The following is a 27,568-nucleotide window of genomic DNA, read 5'->3' as shown; positions in this document are numbered from 1 at the left end:
TTTTACTTAACGATGGCAACTTAATAGTTGCAGTTTTTCAGTTGGTTCTTTAATCTTTTCTCAGGTACTAATGCCACACTCTACAAAGAGATCCAACCTTCCAGGATCTGCCTTTACATAATAGAAACTGTGTAACAGCACATTTACTCAGAAGTCCTGCTGAGTTCCAAAGGGCTTACTTCTAAGTAATTGTGCATAGGACTGCAGCCCAACAGAATGATCCTGCACGTGTCTACTCAGAAATAAGTCCCACTGTATATTGTCTGCGCTTAAGAGGTGGCAGGTATTTTCGTGAAGCCTGAAATTATTTTCTTCTTAAAACTCAGTTAACTCACAGCTAAATAGAGTACAAGGGCAAATTTAAGGTACAAGTTCCCCCGGCCAGGGATGGTCTTGCTTTTGCACAGCACAGCTAGTGGAAAATGACAGTTCCATGAAAAAAATAATGAATCCATTTCTTCCCCATCACAAATTTTGAAGGCTTCTTATTCATTGAACAAAGAACTCAATGCTTCAGGCTTCAGAGGTAGAGTAAGTCTGGGATGGGGTACCTCCCTATGCTGCAATAGATTTCTGTATCTTGATATTTAAGGGTCAGTTGTTTAAATCAACTAGAGATGTCTTATCACAGTCATTTTTTTCCTGTCTGTTCTTCTAAGTGCACCCCCATCTGGTGAAAGTGAGGCACAGCTGATTTTCCCCAGGGACATTTTCTACAGCAGGAATATTTTCACACCTTTCCTTCATTGCCATTTAGAGATGCATTCATGAAGAACCAACCAACTTGGCTGAGTTACAGCAATATCCATAATTAGTGTAAGAAACCCTTATGGATGCATCCCCCTGTACTGCGCAACAAGTGGTTTGGAGTGAAAGCTTCAGGGGCTGCCTTATGGCAAGCCAGGGGAATGGTAACAAACCAATCAGCTGTTCTTGCTTGGTTCTCCCTTTAGCAAGATGGGAAGGGAAGGGATGTTCTAGGCAATTAGGCATAACTGTTGTGACGGTGAGGTGTCCTTGGCATCTGACAAAGCAAAATTCAGCTGCCCCTTTGCAACCACGGGACAGGCGGAATAAGAACACACAAAATGGCTAAACGCTGCAGGGAGCCTCCAGTGCTGCTACCCAATTTAGAGGACATTTCCATGTGATCAAAAGCCCAAATTTAATGCAGCCCTCGGAATGCAAGATTTCCTACAGGTCTCCAGGGCCGATGGGTGTAAATCCTGAGAGGAACGGCTCTGCCTTGACTTTCTTGCCGTTAACAGAAGCGTGGACCGGGGCTATGTCTTTGTGTCCCTAGCTGGAACCCAGCAAGCTGAGACAGAGTGGGAGAAGGACCCAAGGTGCAGTCATACATTCCCCCACCCCCAATCCTCTTCGAAACACTCCAGCATTATGAATGTTCCAGGTGTAGAGAGAATCTACAGCCTCCAGTTCTGCTGCAAGATGGTTCTTTCCCTCGGCTTTTCTTCTTCTTTGTAAAGTCTAGAATCATGACCCCTGTGTCCCTGGGACCTGAGGTTCAGGTGTAGTTTCCTGGACCACCAAGGGGAATAACAAAGACAGAGATATCATCTCCAGAGCCCAGCTTGTCATTGGCCAGCCTCCAGCCACGTTCCTTCAGAACCCCTCTGGACCTCACCACTAACTCCTGGGCCACCATTGTGTACCTGGGAAACAGAACCAGCCCATCAGAATGCACACCCACAATGCAAGAGACGTGGTAGAGCACAGTTATTTCAAAAAATAATAATTGTACTTCTTTTAAGTGTGAATGGTGTTCACAATAATGATCTCATCCCACTTCATTCACTGTGCAACTAATTCGGAAATCTTAGGCCAGTCATTCACTCTCACTCACCTTTCAGATTTGGCCTGGCAGTGGGTGGGGATATAAGGACCTGGCCCATTGGGCAGAAAAGGTTCCCCACCCATGTTTAAAAACAGTGAAGTGCAAACGGTTGGTTGATTATATTCAAATGTATGTAATGAAGTTCCAACTTTAAAAAAAGAAGCAAATTTTGGGAAGCTGAAATTTTGAGCAAGAGAGTGGGCAGGAACCTCTAGCATAAAAATGGGATTTTGAATGGAAAAACAGCTGCCAGTTTAAAAGGTTAAGAAACCCCTCCTTCTCCCCACATCTACTACTCAAAATTACAACCTCTTAAAGCTGCTTTTAATTTCCAAGAAATTGGTGCTTCATTACACAGACACACATGAACAACAAACACGTACTTTGCCCCTAAGACCTAACACCACCAGGGGACTTGAAGGTAAGAAAAACAAAAAGCATTCATGTCCCAGAATAGAAAAGAGGTAACGGAATAAACCAACCCCAGACTGAGAGCAAACAATGGACCTCGGAATCTTAGGAAATAAAGTCTCTGCTCAACCACTCTGGTGTAAGTATTCCTCAGCACACAGGTGCAAAACCTTGCCCCACTCACCTGCAAGGGTCATTGGGCTCATAGCCCATTAGGACATCAAATACCACATTGGCAACCTCTCGGTCATTGGTGACATCCCAGAGTCCATCTGTGCCCAGCACCAGCACATCGTCAGGGCAGTGCTCATACTGTGTGAGGTCATAAATGCGAACCTGCAGAAAAACGTAAGGAATGCAGCCTCACTGCTCTGGTGGTGAGGCTCTGCAAGTGATTTTCCTCAAGGAGAAGCACTTTCTGAGTCCTGTCACTCCCCAGAGGTGAGGAAAAATTCTGCGCTTAGACACCTCATTCATAAGCGTGCACAGGAATCTTGGAACAGCAGCACTATAGCTACCCAGTAGAATTATCCTGGACACTGAGGTCCAGCTCCGAGGGTCTTCTGGTGGTTCCCTCATTGTGAGAAGTGAAGTTACAGGGAACCAAGCTAAGGGCCTTCTCGGTAGTGGTGCTCGCCCTGTGGAACACCCTCCCATCAGATATCAAGGAAATAAACAACTATCTGGCTTTTAGAAGACATCTTAAGGCAGCCCTGTATAGGGAAGTTTTAAATGTTTGATGTTTTATTATGTTTGATGTTTTTATTTGTTGAAAGCCACCCAGAGTTGCCAGGGCAACCCAGTCAGATGGGCAGCATATAAATAAATTGTTTTTGTCTTGAAGCCTAGCTCTTGTCTTCTGCAGCTACACCAATCTTACCCACTGTTTCAAACCTTTCTGTAATGCGCTCTCTCTCTCTCTCTCTCTCTCTCTCTCTCTCTCTCTCTCTCTCACACACACACACACACACACACACAGACATGCAAAAGCCCCAGAATATTTATGCCTCAGAACCTCATCCCTTGTGAGCTCTCCCTCCAGTGTCCTAAAGGGACTACTGTATTGATGGTGGTGGACAAGACCACAGTCCAAACGCTCAAGCCTGAATTAGGAGCACCACCTGTGTGGATCTGTGTGTGTTGTACAGGCTGGACACATGAGTGGAGTGTGTGTGTGTGTGTGTGTGTGTGTGTGTGTGAGTGAGAGAGAGAGAGAGAGAGAGAAAGAGAGAGAGAGAGAGAGAATCCTGCAAATCAGAATGGAGTGTGACAGAAAGAAGCACCTTGCCTGCAGCCAAACCTGGTTTGGAGAGCTAAGGGTGATCAAAAAGCTCCAGGAACATCCCCCTGACAACTTTGAGTTTTGGAATATTTGATGAAAAATAAAAATATGCTGTTACTGAGCAGCTGTAATTCCAGGAAGTAGACTCTTAGCTCTGATGAACTCACCTCTGGGGTGCAGGACAGGAAAGGTTTGATGTGGATGTTGGAGCTGTACACCTTGAGATCATGATCACCCAAACCCCGTGTCACCCCAATAGTTGCCATCATTCGAGCCTAGGAGGAAAAGTAAGGGGGGAAGTCTCTTAATAGGATAGAAACATAATGAGCATCTGTGCAGCTCAGATAGGGTCCTAGCACTCTGGCTTGCCTTGCATGCAGAAGGTCCCAGGTTCATAAGTATGGAAAGAAGGATCAGAGGCAGTTGGCCATAAAGTAGAATACAGATCTCAATTAAAAGAGATGACTCAATTTTTGAGCATGCCACATGCCTCCTCCCGTACCAGCCTGGCTATGCATTAAGATCTACAGATTAAGCTTTTCCCTGGGTGTCATCAATTGATGAACTATGCATGTACAAAAGAGAGGGCCATTTCTGTGGTGGTGCCCTGACTTCAGAACACTTTCCCGCAATCTTTTCAGCACCAGGCCAAGACATTCCTTGTTTCCTTGCTTTAAATTGGTTTTATGGGCTTTGTTCGCTTTCTAGTTTTATTATGTGTTGCTATTCTGTTTTTAGTGTTGTATGAAGTGCTTTTATGCTTTCTCTTATTTTATAGGGCACTGAATTATATTGTATTGCTGTGTATTCACCCTAGAACCCATCAGGATGAAAGATGGTTTAAAATTTTTAAACATAACATACATTGTGTCCTATGGAGTGGGGGAACAAGCAGGTAGGTATCATACAAAAATTGTTCGGTGCAGACTTACTAATGAGCCGTCTCTGTCAAAGCCAAAGTGTGCTTCTGATACCAATATTGCATACCTCAACCTATATTATTAGGTCTACTCCGAATCCTCATGCTCGTTTAATGAAAATTCTCTCCACTTCTCCAACGATTTTCAAATGCGCTCAGTGCCTCACCTTTTTACCCTCTCCGTAAACAAGTGGAAACTTCAGGTCATCTTCTTCTATCCTTTTATATGCCCTGGTTAGAAAAAGAAACCACACAAAATGTGTTGCAGTGCAGATGAAAGTTAGAATAGGAAGCTACCCTAGTAAGACCGCTGGTCCATCAAGCTCAGTACTGTTGCTATTGCGTGGCAACAGCTCTCCAGGGTTTCGGACAACAGACTGTCTCAGCCCTACCAGGCGATGCTGGGGATTAAATCTGGGACCTTTTGCATGCAAAGCATATGCTCTACCACTGAGCTCTGGCTGCTGTGAAAAGCACAACTGAATATCCTCTTCCCAATGCCAAGCAAACAAGCAACAAACAGGTCAGAACCATTTCACTTAGGTAATTTCCCTGAGTGTACAGGCATGCATTTGTACAAACACCCACAAAATATATTCTTTTCTCCCACTGTTATCTTTGACCAAGCAGGATTACTTAAGCCATACAAAAATCTGCAGAAATTCTTTAGTAGAAGCAATAGCCATATGAGTGTGCACATCATACTCTTCTATAATACCAAAATAAACTCCCTTTTTAAAAAATGCCTTCATTGTCGGTCTCTAGCTTTAGTAAAACGACAAAAAGAAAAAAAGGAGAAGTAGAGACTTTTCTAGTCCAGCTGAGTAGAGCAGTGGTGATGTAACTAGCTGTCACTAGAACACCGAGTTCCTTCGTCTTGCATTTCTGATTGATTCTGGCAATCAGTGTAATCTAGATCAGATGAAAAGAGTTACCAGCCATTCATGTTTTGGTCCCTGTACAGCATCTTTTTCCCCACTTCCTTATGTTGGATTCTTCGAGGGAACTCGAGGTGAGTGAACTCATTCCCCAGCAGCTCAGGCCTCAAAAAGCCCTGGAAGAGGAAAGGAAGAGTAAGTTCAGCATTGAGCACTGCCTGGATCTTCTCCACCCAAAAACAGAAATCTGTAAGTCCTAGATCTCAAAGAACCCTCATGGGGGCGCACTGAGCATTCACAAACCCTTCTATGATTTGTTCCACATGCTTTCCTTCAGATATATGTTTGTATGCTTGAATCTCTTACACTTACAGAGAAGGTAATTTGGGGAACATCTGAAAGTGCAGATCCTGCCATCCCCTCCTCCCCAACGCACACCTATCCATCCCTGCTCTCACACACAGATGGAGCATCTAGGACAGGCATAGGCAAACTCGGCCCTCCAGATGTTTTGGGACTACAACTCCCATCATCCCTAGCTAAAAGGACCAGTGGTCAGAAATGATGGCTTGTTGAGATGAAAAAGTTCTGGTAGGCATCTAAAACGGTATTGTGAGGGTCAATAGGCAAGGAGTTCAAAAGTGTAGGTGCTGCCACGTTGAAAGATCAGCCACAATTTTAAGCAGCTTAATTATTTGCCCTAGAAATTGGCAATAGTGACAGTTTTACTGCTTGAGCAAATAGCAGCTCCGAGGGGCAGGCAATCTAGATCAGGACCATGGGTTAAATCCCCACTCTGCCCAACATATCGTATCTGGATCCCCATTCCTGCAGCTATTATACAATAAAGAAAAAAACACAAGGCCCAGTCTTGATTAATATCTCATCTTGTTTGGAGTCAAAACTTTATTTTCAGTACTACAGTTGACTCTTGAGGGCACATTTGCATCTTCTGCTCATGGCAGAATTAACAATGATCTCCCCCAAGCCACAAATGTTTTGAAAAGCCTTATAAAGTCACATTTGGTTAATAAAAAACCACTCAGCAGAGAGCAACTAGACCTCTGTGACTTGCAAAGGATTTGGTTGAAGTTGTTTTATGAAGCAGCTACCTAATTGCTAGATGAAGCATGAATTAACAAGACTGAGTCTTGTGCAGAAAAAGCTTCCAGGCACAAAAAACATCCAGAAGTGAAAACAGAAGCTGAAATTATTTAAGAGATATTTAAGGGAGGCTAATGCACCAATCTCAGTGAGTGTGCAAGCACCAAAGTTTGGCTGAACAGGCAATAATTTTCCATTACCCTAGACAATCTATCCTATTTCTGTGCAAACAGGGGGGGAAACCTGATAGACTAAATCCTATACAGACTGAATCCTATGCTATGTCTGGAGATGTCAGAATCCCATTTTGATACCAGGTTAGATGCTCCTGCTACAGCAATTCATTCTCTTCCACACATACATTCAGAGGAAATTAAAGGTGGCTTTGAGATTGGTTGCCTTTTCATCCTGCAAAGGAAAAGGGCTTTCTTTGTCCTCCTGGCACTGCTGCCCTAATCAGGGTTTAATTTTCAGAGCTGGGTCTGTGATTTCCATGACTTGCCAACGTCTTTAAAAAGAGGCCATTACTCAACAAGCAAACCCTCAGCCAAAGAGCCAGCAACAAAAGCTCAGAAGGCAGTATCTGCATTCAGCATACCTGGTAAACCTCGCAAGAATGGGGCCCAGGACTCAAACGGGCAGCAAATTATGCAGTGAATCTCCCTTTACTCACCCCCTTGTGTATTTTGAGTGTAACTAATCCAGAGAAAAGAGGAAATGGGCAGAACAAATTCTATTTTTTATGGTACAAAAGCAAAACTACAGAAGATTATATACATCAGGTTTCCCTCTTGCAATGATTTAAGTGGGGCATTTCAGAGCACACTGGCACAGTGTAAAGGATTGTTGCTCTAGCACTACTTACAGAAAAGGGCTAAGCTATAAAAGGGCTTTGGCTCAAAGCAAACGGCTCAAGCCCACGGGGGAAGTGTAAGATTGGTTTTCTGAGTGCTCAGTTTCTTTATCGCAGCCAGTGAAGAGGATCCATTACTCGGTGCAATTTCCTCCCTTCCAAGACATGGAAGCTGTTTGGATATAGAACAGCAGATAAGATTCCACCTGGTGTCTTGCCAAGGAGGTCCACTCTGAGCCAGGAAGCATTGCCAGCAGCACCTCTGCTTGCTTGCTTGCATTTTGGGACACTCTCACTGTGCTTCCCAGGGATTCTTTCCTCCCCTATGCCTTAGGGCAGAATTCATACAATATGCAAATACTTTTAACAAAACCCTGGCAGCTCCTTCCTCTTCTAGGGAAAAGAGCTGTGTGTGTGTGTGTGTGGGGTGAACCTTACCTTGCAAGCCTGACTCTAGAATCGGGGGGTCAGCAGGGGGAGCAAAATGAAAGGGTGGAAGTGAGCAGAGCCTGTATTACCGTATTTTTCGCTCCATAAGATGCTCCTGACCATAAGACGCACCTAGTTTTTAGAGGGGAAATGCAAGAAAGAAAATATTCTTCAAAGGGAGCACTGAGCAGAGCCTGTATGCATCCCAGGCTCTGCTCAGAGCTCCCTTTCATGAGCCGCGTGGAGCGTGTGTACAGCGCTTGCAGGCTTTTCTCCCTCCTCTTGGGGGCTTTTGCAGGAGGTGGGGGAAGGGACAGAGGGGCTGAGCCAGAAGCTAGAACAGCAAGAGGGAGCACTGCACAGTGATTCCTCTCGCTGTTCTGGCTTCTGGGATAGCCGTGCAGCCTGCATTCACTCCATAAGATGCACACACATTTCCCCTTACTTTTTAGGAGGGGAAAAGTGCATCTTATAGAGCAAAAAAATGGTACTTTTCATTGTGCAGTGCTCAAGAGCATTTTGGAAGCAGAAAGGCAGGAGCCCAGCAGCACCAGAGCCTCTGGACCAAACTGGGCATGACTTTAGTTAAATAAATGCAATTCACACACACATTAGTAAAACAGCAGCCACAGGGAAGCCTGAGCAGCAGCATGACCACAAGCGGTGAGCAGGAAGAGTTTAACCCTCACCGCCACCACCTGCCTGCTATGGTCCCAAGAGGAACTGCCCCTCAAAGCTGCTATGTGCTCTGGAGGGAAAGTCTCCATTGCTTCCCTCCTGATGCAAAGAGCAGTTTGTGGTGCATTTTCTTTAGCACCATGGCAGTGGATGGAAAACACACACGTTATGTGGATGGACGCAATTAACACCACATCTAGTTGGGTCCTCTCTTTATTGTACCTTCACTAAGAGAGCCTGGAAATATGGAAGGAAGAGACTGAATGTTTATCAGCTACAATATCCGCCACCTCCAAAGGTTTATTGTCAGATCAGTTAAAAACATCAATCTTGTTCATGCAGGTTGCTTTTCATTTTTAGCACTATTTTTAATGTCCTTGACCTCCAAGCACTGGAGTTCTGAATATTCAGCACAAGGCAGGGTAATTAATACCCGCCTCCATCAATAACTGCAGTATAGCTTCCATTATCAAAACTGGTTCCTGAGTGGATGATGTTTTGCTATTCTGTTTTTCAAATTAAATTTCCATTTATAATTTCGTACTACAAAATAGTATTTTCAGTTACTACAAAACAGTATTTTGAGGTTTGTTAGGCTGTAAAGGTAAAGGTAAAGGTACCCTTGCCCGTACGGGCCAGTCTTGACAGACTCTGGGGTTGTGCGCCCATCTCACTTAAGAGGCCAGGGGCCAGCGCTGTCCGGAGACACTTCCGGGTCACGTGGCCAGCGTGACATCGCTGCTCTGGCGAGCCAGAGCCGCACACAGAAACGCCGTTTACCTTCCCGCTGGTAAGCGGTCCCTATTTATCTACTTGCACCTGGAGGTGCTTTCGAACTGCTAGGTTGGCAGGCGCTGGGACCGAGCAGCGGGAGCGCACCCCGCCGCAGGGATTCGAACCGCCGACCTTTCGATCGGCAAGTCCTAGGCGCTGAGGCTTTAACCCACAGCGCCACCTGCGTCCCTTGTTAGGCTGTACATGTACATGTACATAATTATGTAGGTTTAGACATGCATTTATTGGTGAGCTATTAGGGGCACTTGAAGACATTGTTCGTACTGAAATACCTTCTCACGTTTATTCCTGGATGGGTTTGGTTGATAGTGCTAAGTGTTGGGCAGTGGGTTAAAATAAATCAGACAGGGGAAAAAAAAAAGTTAATTCTTACTAAAAACTGCAGCCTTTGCCTCTCTGTTTCTGGAGTAAACTCCCTGGACATTGGAATGATTTCCCCATTACGGATGATAATGGCCCTGCAATGAAACATGGAATGAGGACATTAGAGAGCATGTGAGAGAAAGAGACAGTATAGGAAGGGAAAGCAGAAAGGACATCCGCGGGCAAAGGGAAGCAGCAGTATTAGCTAAGGTCCACTTTGCGTATGCTTATTGTCTATACAGAAAGTTGATTACTGTGCAGGTGGTTAGGGGAGAAGAATAAGCATGAAGTGTGGCAAGAGAAAATGGTCTAGGCAGTTGATAAATGCAATGCATTGTCACACATTAAGTAGCCTAAAGAGGCTCCCTCTCCCACAGATTCCTCTTTCCAATATGCCATCTTATGAGGCACTTGCCATTGCATCATGGAGCTCAGAGACCTATCAGTCAAAGTCTCCCTGATAGCCTCCTGTCAATTGCGCTACCACAATTGGAGGAGGAGAGAATCCTCTAGCTCGCTGCACCCCTTTCAATCTAAAGAGGCAGAATTCATTCCTGCTGTGTTCTAAGGATTACTGTGGCTCCTTATTCGCAAGGAAGGTTAAATCTAGAGGCCTTGTCTTACACAAGGCCATTCAGTGAGGTCCATGGAGAAGAGATCTGAACACAAGTGTCACATTTCAGCCCGGTACCAGTAATTCTCTATCTGTACGGGAAGTTGCAGGCACAGGTATTTGGGATTCGTCTCCCACTTCAAAAAAAACCTCTCTGTAAAATGGATTAGAGCCTTCCCGAACCTGATGCCTTCCAGATATTTTGGAGTACAACTCCAATCAGCAGGCTCTGCAGAGCTTGTCTGTAGTCCGGGGCGGAAGTCCCCAGTTGACTGGAAGGCCTGGGATGTTCTTGGCATGATAGCCTAAGTCCAGCAGGTTCCTGGCGGGGCATCCTGGCTGATTTAGCTCTCCAAGGCCCACTGCCCCTGTGGATCCTGCTGCCCAAGGTGGTTGCCTCACCTTGTCTCATTGGTGGGCCGGCCCTGAACAGTGGGACATTGGATAACACAAACACATGATGAAAGGAAGCAGAGCATTAGGAAAAATCAATCTAGAAAACAGAGCAGAAAGAATGGAGGGTGAAAATGAGAAGAGAAGCATGGCCAACATAATGGGTAACCATCAACAAAACCATAAGATACAAAGTGCTCAATACATAAATTTGAATATGCACAATTCTCACTCCAGCCAACACTATTGATTGCTAACATACTGACATTGAGCAAGAGAAGTGCTGCTGTTTTCAAACAAAAAAGGTTTTATGAACAAAAGAAGACACAAAATTCAACTGAATTGCAATGGTAGGCAACAACTGTGCTTAACTCCCAAAGCCTCCAGGTTTGCTGGAAGTGGCAGTTCTAATTTTGTCTAAGTCTTGCATCAGGATCCCGGTTCTGTTGCACTAAAGAATGGACTATGACATATTTAAATAATTATTCTGGTTTGATGAAAAACTTGCATTTGTCTGCAACAGTGATAGAGAGGATGTGCCACAGACACATTACCAACAAATTTGCCCTTCCTATCTTTTTATCCATTCATTGTTTCCTGCTTGGGTTTTTTTGAACATGCACAGAGCAGAGGGTAGCATCTCTGTTTTTCATGCAAAACCACAAAGAAGACTGACAGAGAAATCAGAATGAGGAACAGAACAAGCAGAAGACTCAGTGGGGAAAACAAAACCAATACTTGCCAACTCAACAACAACAACAACAACAACAACCTGCAATCATTTCCCCTTGTTTGGGAGCCCTTGCTCTAATTGGCATCCTTGTTTCACTTTCATTCATCTATATTCCAAAGGTTCTTAAGGCAACAAAAAGACATTTGATGAGAAAAAAGTCAAAGATGACACACCAAGAAAGTAATGGTATTCCACGTTTAGAAATGAATCACTAACAGCAATTGTAACCATGGACACTGTATCAACTATGGATTAACTGGAGACATCTACACTGCTCTATAGTCTAAAAGTGGCCTAGCAACTATTCCTTAGCCTACTTTATGTATTATCTACTGCTGTCGCTGCCCCAATGTTGTATGGTATCTTTTCCATGCCCCTGAAAGGGAAAATGTGTGCACATTGGCCTCCATGAAATTGGGGGTGCTACACAATTGTGGTTCCAGATCATGTGGAAGCCTATGCAGATGGAACTCTATGCACATAGGCTCCTCCTCTTCAGACATTCCCACCAGTGCCTAGATGTTGGGGCTGGTTCCGGGAATACTCACAGTGTTGGGAGTAGGGCCACAAATGCAGCCTCACTGCCTATTCTACTCATGGAACCCTTTTCCTGTGAATGATGGGGACTTTTCTCCCTAAACTACAGTTCAGTAAGGAAGAAGAGCTAAGAATCTCTATTGGAGAATCATCACCTTCTCCAAACTGCATTCTTAGGATTCTACTAAACTGGTATACTGCCAATGAAAATTTGTAACGTAGATATACCCAGAGAACTCCACACTTGGATTACAATACAATATCTCGCTGATTACACTCCCACACACCAACACCATACATCCAAGCTGGTTATGACTTTGAGAATGGCTTCCTTGCAGTTTATAGGTACCATCAGCAAACCTCCTGATTTCCTGTTCTCTAACCTAATTTCCTACCAAAGTGACCACAGATTGACAAAAACAGTTTCAAAACACACCCACATTCATCAGGATGGAATCTACATAACATAATGGTTGTTGCACACTAAAGCCTATTCCTCATACTGATTAGGATCGAAAGGAGACTATAAAAAGACTCAGAAAATCCAAACAAAAGGTACAGCATGGCCTTAAAGGGGGCGGGGAGAGGTGACTCCTCTAATATTGTCTTTCCCTCTTCGCATGCTAAAATCAATAAGACCTGAGATACAAGGGTGTCAGCAACCCAAAGGTGAAAGAAGGGCATTTTGAGCAGGATTTCAACAATCCTGTTTGGGGGGGGGGGTTGGCCAAATAATATCAGATACTAGTTTTTTGTTTTAAATCTATGAAAAGCATCTGCCAGATGCTGGTACGCTCAAAATACTTTCATTTATTTTCAACATTTACTAAAGAGTTTGGGTTAAAAATAAAGAAAACAGTTACTCATTGAAATATAGCTGTTTTCATATTTGGCATTAGTACTAGATGAATGTCCTGATTATCAAAGAGAGATTTATTTTAAAATTGCTGCTACAAGGCCAAGGTAAAGAGACAAGCAGTAAAAGCATTTTTTTGGAAGTCATCAACATTTATTTTTCCATGCCTAAGACACAGCACCCCTTCCCCCCTTCCCCTTGTACAGTAAAGCCTCCATCTGTGGGGAGGAAAATGGGGAAACACTTGTTAGCCCTCTACCTAATGCTATTATACCTGCTGAAAAGACAGAGCACACGCCGGGCTGGCAGTCCCAGTTTTGTTCCCCCACCTCCATTATGCATAGAAAGGATGAACAGCCTTTTCCAGTCTGAGGCTTCATTGACTCATGGTCCATCCTTCGAGGGCAACTTGTGAAAATGGGTGTGCTCAAAGTGTAAAAGTTGGTGTGGCCAATCTTTTTTTAAAAAAATGATATGGGCTGGTCCAAATGGGACCTTTGGCCTCACAGTATCAGCAGCTGGGTACTAATAGGAGCAACCAGGCAATATATGATTTTTAAAAAGCTAAGTTTTTGAAAAACAAAATGATCTTTTTTTAAAAAAATGCAGGTGCTTGGTGGGGGTTGTGCAAACACCTTTTGGCATCAAAGTGGTTCGGTAACTCAGATAATGACTACGTAAAGGCCAGGGAATATTATTCCTTTCCTAGTGTCACCCTATGTATACCTCCCTGGTGGTTTACTGCCTCCACCATAGGGCGTAGGCAAGCACATGGAGGGGCACATATTTCAAGATCTACTTAGACTTTGCTGGGTAAGTGGCTTTCTCTCTAACACTCCTGAAAGACATATTTCTCCTGGGCTCTCATATGACCTTTCCAAGCTCACTTGCTTACATGAGGACATTCCATTCCATGACCAACTCGCAACTATGACTGGGAAAGACTTCGGTTCATTCCCACTAGGCAGTCAAGGAATCTTATTCTTCTCCTGGTAACATGGCTTGGGCTGCCACGACCCAGCAATCAGCAGAGTAGCCTTTCCCACCCTCGTCTCTCTCCTACCTACTGTCACCTGCATTGGCCACGTAGAACTTCCCCAGGAGATAAACCGCAGCCAGGGCGCAGCAGCCTCCTGCTGCATGCCGAGCCACCCGTTCCTGCTCGATCTGAATGTCCTGGGGAGACAGAAGAAAAGACTCACTTGTGGAAGGCAGTTCTCTGAAGAGAGGTGCAGCGCAACAAGACAGGAAGCACACACATCAAGGTGGACAGGGATGGTGAAATATACTCAGAGTCGCAAAGTGATTTCATGCTCTTTATTCAGCTCATGGTGGTGAGGAGGAATGAATGAATGTCCCCTCAAAGTATCTGCTTTATATACATTATTTACACAATGGGCTGCACATGATTGGCTAATTCCGGAATTCTACTGTAAGCCAATCAGGTTGTGGATTCACTTCAATCTGGAGCATGATTGGGTGGCTCCTGCCAACCAATCATACTGCTGCATTGTTCTAGGACCAATCAGACTGCTGCATTCTGAATCCTATTGTTCTAGGACCAATCAGACTGCTGCCTTTTGGATCCTATTGTTCTAGGACCAATCAGACTGCTGCAGTTTGGATCCTATTCGACTCAGTACGTAACAGATGGGGAAACCTTTGGCTCTCCAGATGTTGTTGGACTCCAAAATCCCACTGGCCTTGGCAGCTCATGCTGATGTGGTCCAACAACAAAACCCAAGCACAGGTCCTCCATCCCTGAATTAGGATTATCTTGTACAGCAATCACTCAAGCTGCCTCAATGGTTTAACATCAAAGCTCCGGTAGCTCCCAGTGCCCTGCCAATACAAGCTGCTCCTTACAAGATTTTCTGCAATTGGGTCGAAATGTTACACAAGGTGTAAATGCATGCAGTGGTAGGAAGCCCAATGATCTGTTTTAAGATGTGGAAAAGCCATGTGGGGGAAGCAGCGATCAGGAGCAGAGAGTGATTCATTATTTACCCACTCACCACTTTGTCGCTCTTGCAAATAACTTCCCACATAGGTACCTGCACTTCCAACATGTTTCTTGGGAAGCGCATAAACCTCAGTCAAGAACAAAATAGACATGGATTGCTTCTGTTCTAAAGGGCGTGTATAAATTGAAGCATTTCCCTTTAAAAAATGCAGACATTTTTCCAATCCCCACTTACCTAGGTAGGAATGGGGAAGCATTTGCAGATAAATACATACTTGACATAATAATACTGATATTTCTATACAGTGATGCCCCGCAAGATGAATGCCTCGCAATACGAAAAACTCGCTAGACGAAAGAGTTTTGAGGTGCTTCGCAAGACGAATTTCCCTATGGGCTTGCTTCGCAAGACGAAATGTCTTGTGAGTTCTTGCGAGTATTTTCCCTTCCCCCCCTTTTTCTAAGCCGCTAAGCCGCTTATAGCCGCTAAACCGCTAATAGCGCTAAGCCGCTAATAGCCGTGCTTCGCAAGACGAAAAAACCGCAAGACGAAGAGACTCGTGGAACAGATTAATTTCGTCTTGCGAGGCACCACTGTACTCTGGTGTATGGATCTACTCACTTGAGGTTATCTTTTAAACTTACTAAATCTCTGAAATTGGCTTCACAGCATTTGGTTTCCTCTTGGGTCAAGGAGAACAGCAGAACCCTCAGACTCATTCCTTATTTTACTAATGGAACCACATTAACTCCTAATCTGCTTTTAAAGGCAATCAATGCCTATTTTTCCTAAGCTGTTTTAGACCTTTAGTCCTTCCCTTCCTCTTCCAATTTAGACCAAGCTAGGAGGATTTTAACTGCATGCAAATAATTAACATTCATTTAAAAAAAAAAAAAAAAGCTGCCACAGAAAGGAAAAAGAATGAGATTGGGGCTGCAATACATTAAGAGGGAGGGTTAAACCTGTCCTCCTCCTCCTCCTCCTTCTCCATGAACCCAACAAAAATCTGTAGAAACTTCCCTTCGCTTTGCTCCCAAGGTTACCGGCAGTTAGGAATCCGGCAGAACATATTTGCTTTTCAGCAAAAGTGCATCCATCTTCTCCTGAAGTAGCTCCCTTATCTGAGTTTGCATGGCTTTAATATGCAATCTTGCAAAGGACTGTGTGCTGTTCCAGTGATGCAATTTGTTTGTGTGTGGTGGTTTCTCATCACAAGATGACAATATCATGGTGTGTGAACATTGTTGAGGAAGTTTCTGCCCACACATCAATCCCAGAATGCACTGGGCACTTCTCCAAGATAGGATCAGGGAATACACACACACACACACAAACACACACACAATCAGTTCAGTAGGGCTATTCACTATTCACTTCCTCGTTATTAGAATCAAAGAACTGTAGCATTGTAAGGGACCACAAGAGTCATCTAGTCTGATCCCCTGCAATGCAGGAATCCTTTTACCCTACACGGGGCTTGAACCCATAACCCTAAGATTAGGAGTCTGATACTCTACCAACTGAGCTATCCTGCAGGTATTGTTTACAATGACTATTAAAAGGAACAATAGTGTTTACATGATTAATTATTACAGCAAGGTAGAAAGGAATGTGGTGGAGAGACTTGTAAATATTTTTAAAGGCATTTGGGAAAGGGCTGTAGCTCATTGATAGAACATCTGTTTTTCATGCTGAAGGTCCCATGTTCAATTCCTGGCATCTCTAGGTAGGACCCGGAATGTACCACGTCTGAAACCCTGGAAAGTTGCTACCAGACAATGTAGACAACACTGATGGACAAATTATCTCTATAGTGCAGATTTACATGCTTCTATTGCTAACTTATTTTAAAAGTGGAGGTGAAACAGTAGCAACAGCACATTTACTCTGTGCACTGAAGGTCTGGGGATTGCTATTCGACTTCTCAGGCCCCACACCTACACCCAGTTTGTCATGTGGGAAGCCATAAAAAATTATATGCTTATAGTGTATGCAGCTTCTGACTATGTTACTTCCTGTGCTGCAGCAATGGAGCCTGGGGGCCTGAACTTCGCAAAGCTGAGCTGCAGAGGAACAGCCAAGCAGAGCAGATTCATGATCTGAAAGCTGGGTAAGCAAATACCCTGTCAGACCAAAATAGTCATGGGTTGCCCTGTCAGCATCTTGGCTGCAAAAGGAAGTGAATCCACATTCTGGATGGAGGACAGCCAGGCAGGAACGGAACACATCCCAGATCCCAGGACTGTCTCCAACTTGTACTTCATGCCATGTCTGTCACTGTGTGGGCTCATTAAAAATGTTTTTTTAAAACAACAACAACAACAATTAATTTAGGTTTCTTTCATTTGTGACCTCAAATGATTCCAGCTGGGTATCAGAGCTATACTTTTCTAATTTAAATCTGAGATTTAGGAAAATTCGGGAGTGAATAATTCACCCAAGGTCACTTGGTCAGTTTCAAGGTCACGTAGAATTATTTACCTGGAATCTCCTACGTGCAAACTCAGTTTTCTATCTATTGCACTCCACTTCTGGCCAGTAAAATCTTTTAAAATGTTTTTATAGCATTGAATCAGACCTTCTTCTCCGGCATACCCCCCCCCCCCCGTTTTTCCCCAGCACACTCACCATCTGCTTGAATGCATTCTCAATAGCTCCCACCACCAAACTCTCATGGGAAACGGCCTTTTCCATATGGAAGCGTGGCAGGGCATTGTTTGGGACCTCAGCATCTTCCTCAGCCAGAGGAACCCTGTTTGGTTCTCCTAGAACTGTCCTGGGACCATCTTCCAGGCAGATTGGAGGAAGGGATGAGTCTTGCAAGATGTCCACCAAGTCTCGGAGTTGGTCACGGATCTGGAAGTGAAGCAGCTTGGATGCCATGACTGCAGCTCCGCTTCCAGCATGCCCATCAAACAAGCCCCAGTAGTAAAAAGTCAGGCCTTTGGTGCCCTGCAGGGAACGAGAGATACAAATCAAATCAAATATGAGAGAATTGCCCCGAAGAGACGAAGGAAACAAAACACATGTTAAAAGCCAAAAGAGACAAGGCAGTAACACTACACGATTCCATAAACTTTAATTGTTGAAGCAACATTCAGCTCCTTCTGCACCACTGGTTAACTTAAAATCACAGTGTGCAAATTTAGAGGCTTAGAGGACATCCTCTTCCTGGACTCCTGATCTACTGCAATGCAAGTCGAGGATGAGAAACAGAGGGAAGGATCTGTGCGTAAAAGGCGATGGAGGAAAATTCATGTGCCACTCATTCCTTTTACAGCAACATTGACAATAAATACTCCAGGGGAGAATGGAACAAATCTCAACTTCTGAAGTTCCAAACATCAATACATCAGCTGTGACTGGAATCACTTTCTCCTCTCCTCAAACCAGGATAGAGAAGGTAGATATAGGACTGAGAGCCAACATTTAGAAGGAAATCTAACCATTGTGTTGCTCACCCCTTCTAGATCTCCAGAGGTTTCCTTGGGGGCTGGGTTATTCCTCACAGCCCGTCTCTTTTCCACATACACTGCCTCACAGCACGCTTGATCCTCGTTGTGTTGGCTCTTGCCAGCATTTATCACCCTGGGCAGAAAGAAAGATTCAATCAGGCAGTGTTTGATTAGATTAGTGAACTTCCTTTTCCCATGCGTCAAGGCGCTCTCAAAGCAAATATAAAAAAATGTAACATAAGCACTGATAACTGGGAAACACTGGCCTGCGAGCGCTCCAACTGGAGAACAGCCTTTACCAAAGGTGCCATGGACTTTGAAGAAGCACAAACTCAGTGCAAAAAGGAGAAACGAGCTAAGAGGAACACACGTTTGGGAAACCCACTCTGGCCCAGAAACCGGTGTCCCCACTGTGGAGGGACGTGTTGATCCAGAATTGGTCTCTACAGTCACTTATGGACTCACTGTTAAGACTGTGTTCATGGAAGACAATCTTACTCAGCTACAAGTAGTCACCACAGAAGAAAAAGAAGAGCTTTTTTATAAAGCTGAAGACGTAGTGTCATGTCAATTCTTCCAGGAAAGTGGAAGACAATCTGAAAGAGGGCATATTTGGTGGTCACAGCTTCACACATTGCACAATATGCTGTCTACTGACTGGGCAATCCTCCTTGCCTAAGACCTGGCCCTGGCATTGTGTGGTGTGTACACTTATCCCACTTCGCTGGTTTCTTTAGTGCTTGTTGAACTGGTGGCCTGTGGGCATCAACAGGTCCACTACGCTATTTCTAGTGGCCCATGCACCAGCACTGCCACTAAAAATGTTGGTAGCAGTATCAGTGGCAGCATTGTCCTTGGAGGAAAGAAAAACAGCTCAGAGTCTAGTGACGGCTCAGGATCACAATACCTGAAGGATCGTCTCTCCCCATATATACTGTCCTGGACTTTGCGTTCATCATCTGAGGCCCTTCTTTGTGTGCCTCCTCCACATGAAGTCTGGAGAATGGGCCTTTTATGCAGTGACTCCCTGTTCCTGGAACACTCTCCCCAGAGAGGTTCGTCTGGTGCCTCCATTATATATATATTTTAGGTGCCAGGTAAGAACACTCCTCTTTGATCAGGCCTTTGGCTGATTAAAATTCTACAGCCATTTAAATGTGTTTGTGGGAGGGGGGACATATTATTGTTTTGTTGCTTCTGTTTCAACTACTTATTTGTGCTTTTATCTTGTATTTTTACCTTGTGAACCTCCCTGAGCTCTTTTGATGAAGGCCAGTATATAAAATAAAATAATAGTGAGGGAAACAATTTGGGCAGAACCTGTTGATAGCAGTTTTCTTTCCTCCTCCATGGGAAAAGGAGGCAGCCAAGAGCTCTGATCGGGGGCTGATGTTTCCTGAGTGCTCTTTATTACTGCAGGCACTCTGGAAACCTTAGATCAATTCAGAGCACTTGGTTGTTTACTCCCTCTGTGAAAGAGAAGAGATTGCCACCAAAGGCAACCATCCTCATCCCTCACCTTTCCCATTGGTTGTTAAGCGGTATATCTCAGTTTTTCCTTGTGCTGGCTACAGAAATGAGGGCAATACTGACGTCAGTTGAAAAAAAAAAAAAAAAGAACAACCCATCTTTGTGGGAGGAAGTTGTAGAAATGTGAAACAGGAAACGTTCCCTGGACAAGAGCAGGCAGAAATTCTGTTTGCAGAGCAAAAATGGGTTGACGTTTGAGGAGTGTGGTTGAACAGAGTCTGAGAGCTTTAAAACTCTCAAACTTCCTCTCACGTACACTTTCCCAGAGAGCCAAGTGGTTAGCAAAACCCTCCACGTGCCTCTGAAGCAACAATGTATTTTTAAACACATAAAAGAACTGGAAGTACAAACAAACTGGAGGATTATCATCGTTTTAAACTGCAAATACCCAGCCACACACAGAAAGCAAAAATAAATAATTAAGAAAATCATGTATTTCATACATTTATATCCTGCCATCAAACTAATATACATGGTGTCCCACATAGTTCAGTCCCCCGTTTTAGCAAAGATGCTCTGTCTGTGTTTCATGTGCCTTCAGACCATAGCCTGTCTGTTTAAATATATTTTAAGACAATGCCTCCTTCTCCTGAAGCTTTTCTGAAAAGGCAGGAAGCAGAAAGAAGAGTTGGAAGATATATAGTACCTCAGAAAATGAGAAGGAAGTGGAGCACACAGAACCTGCTCCAGGAATCACCATACAGATCCTGGTGGTGTGTTCTTTGCCTGCAGGCTAAATCCAGCTCACTTGTCATATATCTGCTTGTCCATGACATACAACTAGTGGGGTTGTCAACTTTTCAACTGGCCTGCAGATCTGCTGTAATCATCAGGCAAAAATAGTTATTTTCAATTATGTAAGGGGGAGAGTGGGCCTATCCTGGCTGGCTTTGCCCCCACCATCATGCCTCCACACATTGGGGAATTATCTACCAGTGAGGTGATTAGGATACCAGTCCACGGAGATACTGCATGAATTTGGATAGCTTCCCTCAATGAGAGTTGGGGGGCAGGAACACAATGGCAGGAGCAGGGCCAGCTGATACAGGCCCCACTGCAAGACAGCGAACTCCTGAAGATGGAGATAGATCACTTCCAAGCTGTGAAAAGCTTTCCCTGGGGTTCCCTGTTGTTTGCCACTGTCAAGGGCAGGGATGGGCAAATACATCAAATCTTGCAAAACTGTTTCTCCTAATATGATGCATTTTTGTATGTTATTTTTCACTAATATATGTATTTCTATGCACACGTTGCACTAGCATATATATTTTTGTACACGTTACTTGGCTGACAAACTTACAGAGTAAAATTTGGAGAAGTGCGAATTTCAAAAGAGGAGTGTTTCAGTTTATGTCTTGTTTTGGAAAGCGGGAATTACGTAAGCAAGTCCTCCAATTGCGAACTGAATCAAATTTCTCCCTGATCCCAGGGCAAGAAAAACTGCTGCAGAAGCTGCTTGAAATGTGACAGTGCTGTGATTTGGTACATATCATGTGATTCAACTTACTGTTATCCCATAAAGACTACAGCCGCAATCCTGACCTCACTAACCTGCCAGTAGCTCCTACTGCATTCAATGGGACGTACTTCTGAGTAGTCATAGTTAAGACTGCAGCTTACATGGCACACCTAGACTCCTCCTCAGAAATAATGTCACCCAAGTGTGTTGAGTTTTATCTCAGCTTTCACAGCTTCAGACATTACAAAGAAATGTGCAACTACAAAGCATAACTGCAACAAACATGTTCATTATATGGGTAAGATTCTTAAGAAAGAGGGAATCAAACCCAGATTTGTGTTTCTTACAATTTGTTACCTATGAAGTGGTCCTTTGGTACATTTCTACCCTTAAAAGAACCTTAACTTTCTACATTCTCCAGCAATGCATGATGGAAGTACGTAAAACAAACATGCATTAGTGGATTATGGTGGCTCATTTTGAGCAGGGCCATGGCACCATTGGACAGTGATGTGCAGAGAGAGGCACTAATCCCAGATGGCAGGTGCTGTGGGCGGCAATGGCAGCCTTCCCACACCCAGCTATTCCTCCAGAACACTCTGGCTATTCCTCACTGTTTGACATTAGACCAAAATGTTCCCTGGGCCTATCACACACATCCTAAACAAGCCTGCTGCCCTCAAGTGCCCTGGAGGAATAATAATAATAAATAATAATAAATTTTATTTATATCCCGCCCTCCCCAGCCGAAGCCGGGCTCAGGGCGGCTAACAACATTAAAACAGTGTGACATTATAAAACATTATCCCATTGCCAGTGTTGAAGTCTGGTCAGTTTTGGGCATAGAATGGAGGGATGTGCCACCTTGCCCTCCGCCTCAAGCAGCAAAATGCCTTGAGTCAGTCCTGGTTATTTGTTTACTTCTTATTTATTTTATTTCTGAATTGCTTCTCATGAGGCATCTCAAAGCGATGTACAACAGTTACAGTGGTACCTCAGGTTACATACGCTTCAGGTTACAGACGCTTCAGGTTACAGACTCCGCTAACCCAGAAATAGTACCTCGGGTTAAGAACTTTGCTTCAGGATGAGAACAGAAATCGTGCTCCGGTGGTGCGGCGGCAGCAGGAGGCCCCATTAGCTAAAGTGGTGCTTCAGGTTAAGAACAGTTTCAGGTTAAGAACGGACCTCCAGAACGAATTAAGTTTTTAACCCGAGGTACCACTGTATGTGCAACTGTTAGAAGATGGTTGTTGTTGTTGTTGTTGTTGTTATTTATTATATCTATATACCACTTTCATCTAGGAAGTTTCAAATCCTGCAAACAGTAACGCCCAGTTTCCACACAGCTACAAATATATTTTTCCATTTACAGCCAAATACCCCTGTTTTAAACACTTTTATTTTGAAGCAGATTTCAATCCGGCCTTCCAGTTAAGTGCACTTACGCCTCAGGCTGAGATCCTATGTATGCTTAGTTGAGAATAAGCCCTACTGAATTCAGCAGCATTTATCTAAGTAAATATTCACTGCATAAACACAACCTGCAACTTTGAGAGTAACCAGTAATTTTAATGGAGCTTCTCCAGAGGAAACAGATCCAAGTGTTCAATTGACAACAATGGTCAAGGTCTCTCCTTCCCTAAATAAAAAGATCAGAAAGAAAAGAAAACCAGATCAGCAAAGGGCACCCCCCCTATCTAGATAATTATTTTTAGAACCTGTATCATTATCTCAGGGCTGAGCCCTAGTAACCTTCTTATAACTAAGATGTGTTTTCCTGCCAAACAAAGGCCAGCTAAGGTCAGGGACAGAGCGGCAAGGAGTCATCCACTTTTACGAAAAGTGGAACGTTTAACTTACTGGAAACCGAAACTATAATTTTATGTAGATATGTGAAATGTACATATGAATAAAAACAGAATAAAAAGGGAAGGAATAAACGCTCTCTTTTATGCAGTTTCAGTGTTTTGTAATATAGACCTGATGAATTATATGGTGTTTTTTAAAGAGACCCAGCTAAAACAGGCATGAGCACCTTTGTCTGTCCAAACTCCTGTATTTCACCAGCTAGATGCCAATTTCCCCAAACACTGCATCTCGCTATACCCCATAAAAGCTTTAGCTGCTGAATTCCTATCCACAGGAACCTGTTCAGAATAATGGGTGGTGATCTTAGTGAGAATAAAAATTTAAAATTCACCCACACAAGCCCCAGACATCAGAGGGTGTATTTTCTGTTAAAGTAGTTTGCTATTTTTGTATGTTCTGGATTCTCTCCAAAAATACATTTAGCCATATTTTCAAGCTTTTTCTTCCAACTGCAAGGACAAGAGAACTGCTTGTGTGGGTGTGCATGAGAGCCAAAAGTGGGTTAACATTAAATGCAAGACTGCATTTAAAATGTCTCTTTTTCCTTTAACAGCAGCAAAGTGGGGATGGTAATTCGATGGGGACTGTGGAACATGGAGAGTTTTATTTTTAAACTCATGCTGGCTTGACCCTGAGAGATCCTGATTTTCAGTGTTTAATCATTTTGTATATGACAAAATCTGGAATATTTCATGAATTCGAAGATCATCCTCCCTCACAAGCTATACTAATCTTCTCTATATTGTCCCATATTGTATTTACAGTATTATGAACAAAGCTGAAGAAAAAGACAGGAGCTGTCCATTTGTAATGACAAATTTGGGTGGGTGGGTGTTGTTGCAAAAAATGATCATTTACAAACTTTCTGAAGAAAACAAGGTTAGGAGACTCAGTCTGATAGCATCACTGACCTCTCCCAGCAACTAATCCAACACCTGCCCACCATACCTTTAAAGAAGGCGGCAAAGAACTCAAGCCTTTCCTGGGACTCTCAGCTGCACCTAAGGTAAATCATTCAAGAGAGACAGATTCTCCCACAGCAAGCCTATGAACAGTTCCTAGAACATAAAAATGTCACTGTGCACCAGAGCTTTCCAAACTTTTCATGTTGGCGACACACTTTTTAAACATGCATCATTTCACAACACAGTTAATCAGTTTGACTAGCAAGCCGGGGGTGAAACTAACACCTTTCCAGCCCTGGGAGGAGCGTGGGAGAATTTGTGCAACACTTACACACTGCAGCCAACACACTAATGTGTCGCGACACACAGTTTGGAAAGCTCTGCTGTACACAGCTGAGCTCACTTCCTCATAAGGATCAGGTTGCATGTAAACAGGTAACAGTCTCAATATGCCTTTAACAGCAGAAGCGGAAAATAGATACACAGGCAGTGTTCCACGTTTTCCCTACTGCACATCACCCAAAAAGAAGAAACATACTGGATAAAAACTGCATAAAATTTGCATGTGTTGTTGCATATGACTAAACGCAAACTTTAAAAATAATTGCTACAATTTAAGCACAGCAGGGAAGATTGCGAGGAGCTAACCTGTATGCCTGCTCTGTCTACTCTCCTGGTGATGGGCAACTTCAAACACCCTCCCTTCTCCTCTGTATCTTCCTTCTCTTCTTCACTGCCCACCAAACGAAGACTGTCCTCTGCGAAACCGGACACAGAGCACCCTGCTAGGCTTGGTTAGCTTAAAGAACTACTCCCAGCCCCAAAGCCCCGCCCCGCCTTCTCCATGAGCGGCCGCAGAGCATCTTCAGACCGTCCTAGGTGAGTTAAGCATCTTGGACAGCTGACTGGCTCCGCGACGGGGCTTCTCCACCTGACCGCGCGCCTGAGCTCACAACTCCTCGGAGAGCGGGGCGCGCCAGGCTAACTTGCAAGAGGGTGAGCGGCGCAGCTGCGCGAAGACCTACGGCGCAAGGGTGGGGGATGTGGGGTGAGGTTGCTCGCGTTTGAGGATCAATTGATCAGCGGATTGGAAAGGCCAGAGCCCGAGTCTCATCGCGTTACCTCATCTACACGTGAATACACCCTCCCTTCTCGACACCCTCATACTAAGGGAGCTATGGCTAGAATGATTAAGAAAGGCTGGAATCTACCTCGACGTTAAAGGTTAGATTATAGGAGGGGCTCTGGTGCTGGATCCGTATTCCACAAGGACCATCTTGATGCATGCGGGAAGCCCGCAAGCACCACGTGCGCCCCTACTGTGGTAGAAAAAACATGCGCTCACCAACAGGTACTCAGTGGTAGACTGCCCCTGTAGCTGGAGGCTCGCTTTGCGAACCATCCATAGACCGTAAGCTCGCCTTGGCTCTGAAAGCCCTTATCTTTAAATCCCAAAGTTGTCTGAACATGCTCGGAGACACTTTACCACCCGCTACACGCCCAAGATTGGGGAGGGCGGAGAGGGAGAGACAGACATACAAATCTACAAGACCCACAAGCACGCACCCCCACTTAAAAATAGTAATCTCTGGGTGGGATATGCTTCCCAGCGGTCCCGCGAAGCAGCCCTCTCCCCGCCTGCCCTTCCCTCTCGCTCGCCCTCTCCTACTCGGCGTAGCCGGTGCTCCAAGGCAGGCGGCGGCGGCTCTCCCGGGGGCTCTGGACGGCGCGGCCCGTGTGGTCATCCGCCCGCAGAAGCTCCTCGGGCGTGAGCTGTAGGAAAGCCGGTCTGGAGAAGCTGCTTCGGGGCGGTTCCCGGGCGGCGGCGGCGGAGCTGGGCCCGGGGGCAGCGGGCGGCGGAGGGGGCGGAGGCGCTGGCGCCGCCGAGCCGGAGGAGGCCGAGGCGGGCGGCGGGCTCGAGGGGCTTCCTCCGCCCCCCAGGCCCCCGACGAGTTGCGCCATCGCGGAGCGCACCCTGCCCAACATGCTGCAGGAGCCGCTGCCGGGCGCCGCGGGCTCGGGGAGGCGGGAGAGGGAGGCGCGCTGCCTGGCTCCGCTCCCCTCCTCCGCCTCCGCCCGCTCGGCTCGGGCTGCAGCTCCGCCGCCAAGTCAGGGAATCTCCGAGCGAGCACCTTCCCCCTCCCCAACCAGCTTCCAGCATCCTCTCGGGGCGCCCCGAGCCGAGCGAGGGCCTCCCTTTCGCGGGCGTCTTCAGAGCCCCGTCCTTCGGTGTCCTCCCCACCCCAGTGGCCTCTGGGGCGAAAGCGACCCCTTAGCACCTCACCTCGGAGGAGTCCCTCTTGCGCGCGCCCTCCCCCCCCCCGGCTGCTTTGGAGAGCCTCGCCCGCCGCAGAGGGGCTGCACCTCGTTGGCTTCTTATTGTGTGGACTGAGATAGTGGACCAAATGTTTGTGGGCTCTCGATGCTACTACATTCCTACGCACAGCATCGATGATCTTCAGGCAATCCACAGTTATTTTAAGGGGAAAGTGATGTCTATATGATCATATGTATACTGCAACCCCAGAGTCGTCCGTGACTGGACCTAATGGTTAAGGGTCCCTTTACCTTTACCTTTTATACTGCTTTAGGTTTTTGTAGTGTAAGGGCCTGAGCTCAATTCTGACACTGAAGTACCTTGGGTTTTCACTATTCCTAAATGTTTAGCTTTGGACCAAACAAAATGACTCAAATATTTTCCCCACACGCTATCTCTCTAGGGCAGGGGTCTGCAACCTAGGGCCCAGGGGCTGGATGTGGCCCAATCACCTTCTCAATCTGGTCCATGGACAGTACAGGAACCAGTGCGTTTTTACATGAGTAGAATGTGTGCTTTTATTTAAAATGCATCTCTGGGTTATTTGTGGGGCATAGGAATTCGTTCATATATTTTTTTCAAAATATAGTCCGGCCCACCACATGGTCTGTGGGACGGTGGACCTGCCCACGGTTGAAAAATGTTGCTGACCCCTGGCCTAGGGTGACCCTAGGAGCCAGTCCCCAGTGACTGACTCACATCCTCTTGGGCCAATTGACTCCCTTCTATACAAAGGGTGTGAGGATTTCTAAGTTCCTTAAAAGCTCCCCTTTCTTGCTGAACTCTAGGATGCTGGAAACAGGGTCCCTGTTGCAGAAATTGTAACAGGTCTTGAACCTGCCTCCCTCCCACAACCACGTCACCTCTGGTAAGCACTACTGTACCATCCAAATCACTATTACTCCAGACAGGGTATCCTAGTTCTTCGCTGCTTTAGAGTCACCACACAGGCCCCAGCAGCTACTGGTCATCTCAGACAGCAGATCCCAAAGGATGCTCAAAATGAGTTTAGGCTGCATCCTTAGAAACAGAAATGTACATTACTGAAGTGACCCTGTGCTTTCTCCTTTGCTGTCAGCACCATGTTACTACACTCCTTTATGACTATTCTGCAGACTCCACTGCATCATGTTCCATTTTATGTTGTCCCCCAGACCTTTTCTATATAAGACTTATTGTCTTGGCTCCAAAGATGTCACTTCCATAGAGTGACATTGTCTCCCTCCTCCTCCATTGACACTGCACTGCATAGCCAAAAAACATGCACATGCACTCACAGACGGTGTTCTTAGCATCTTGCTTTATTGTTTTCTCTGTGCCAAAGTTGTTGTCTAATTGGGAGTGTGTAGTATTTGCTCTGTTCTGGG

The 27,568-nt window shown here is 45.1% G+C and overlaps 1 protein-coding gene across 3 annotated transcripts; it reads right to left on the bottom strand.

Moving 5' to 3' along the window:
* PPM1J (protein phosphatase, Mg2+/Mn2+ dependent 1J) lies at window positions 1-26,082 on the bottom strand. 3 transcript variants are annotated; one of them, XR_013839638.1, is made up of 11 exons: window positions 25,554-26,082; window positions 18,125-18,251; window positions 17,292-17,615; window positions 13,763-13,875; window positions 9,578-9,662; window positions 5,403-5,521; window positions 4,635-4,698; window positions 3,716-3,823; window positions 2,451-2,602; window positions 142-1,673; window positions 1-111 (listed from the first exon to the last, which is right to left on the bottom strand). XR_013839638.1 is itself a non-coding variant. In XM_079979484.1 (10 exons), exons 1-10 carry the CDS (start codon window positions 25,868-25,870, stop codon window positions 1,526-1,528), a joined length of 1,557 nt encoding a protein of 518 aa, XP_079835610.1. In that variant the 5' UTR covers window positions 25,871-26,082; the 3' UTR covers window positions 1-1,525. The 3 variants fall into 3 exon arrangements, 1 of the variants encoding a protein (XP_079835610.1); XR_013839639.1 differs by having other exon boundaries at window positions 1-1,118; window positions 1,199-1,673; XM_079979484.1 differs by having other exon boundaries at window positions 1-1,673.
* Window positions 26,083-27,568: the final 1,486 nt, after the last annotated feature.

This window comes from Podarcis cretensis (genome assembly GCF_951804945.1).
Source record: "Podarcis cretensis genome assembly, chromosome: 6".
NCBI lineage: Eukaryota > Metazoa > Chordata > Lepidosauria > Squamata > Lacertidae > Podarcis > Podarcis cretensis.
This window is presented reverse-complemented; position numbering and strand designations above follow the sequence as displayed.

Bases quoted from the DNA above. Each gene is read 5' to 3' on its own strand.
- PPM1J (XM_079979484.1), bottom strand. From the start codon at position 25,870: ATGTTGGGCAGGGTGCGCTCCGCGATGGCGCAACTCGTCGGGGGCCTG. The intron at 17,616-18,124 runs GTGAGCAACACA...CGTTCCCTGCAG, and splicing joins CCTCTGGAGATCTAGAAGGG to GGCACCAAAGGCCTGACTTT. The intron at 13,876-17,291 runs GTGAGTGTGCTG...CTGTCTCCCCAG, and splicing joins AGAATGCATTCAAGCAGATG to GACATTCAGATCGAGCAGGA.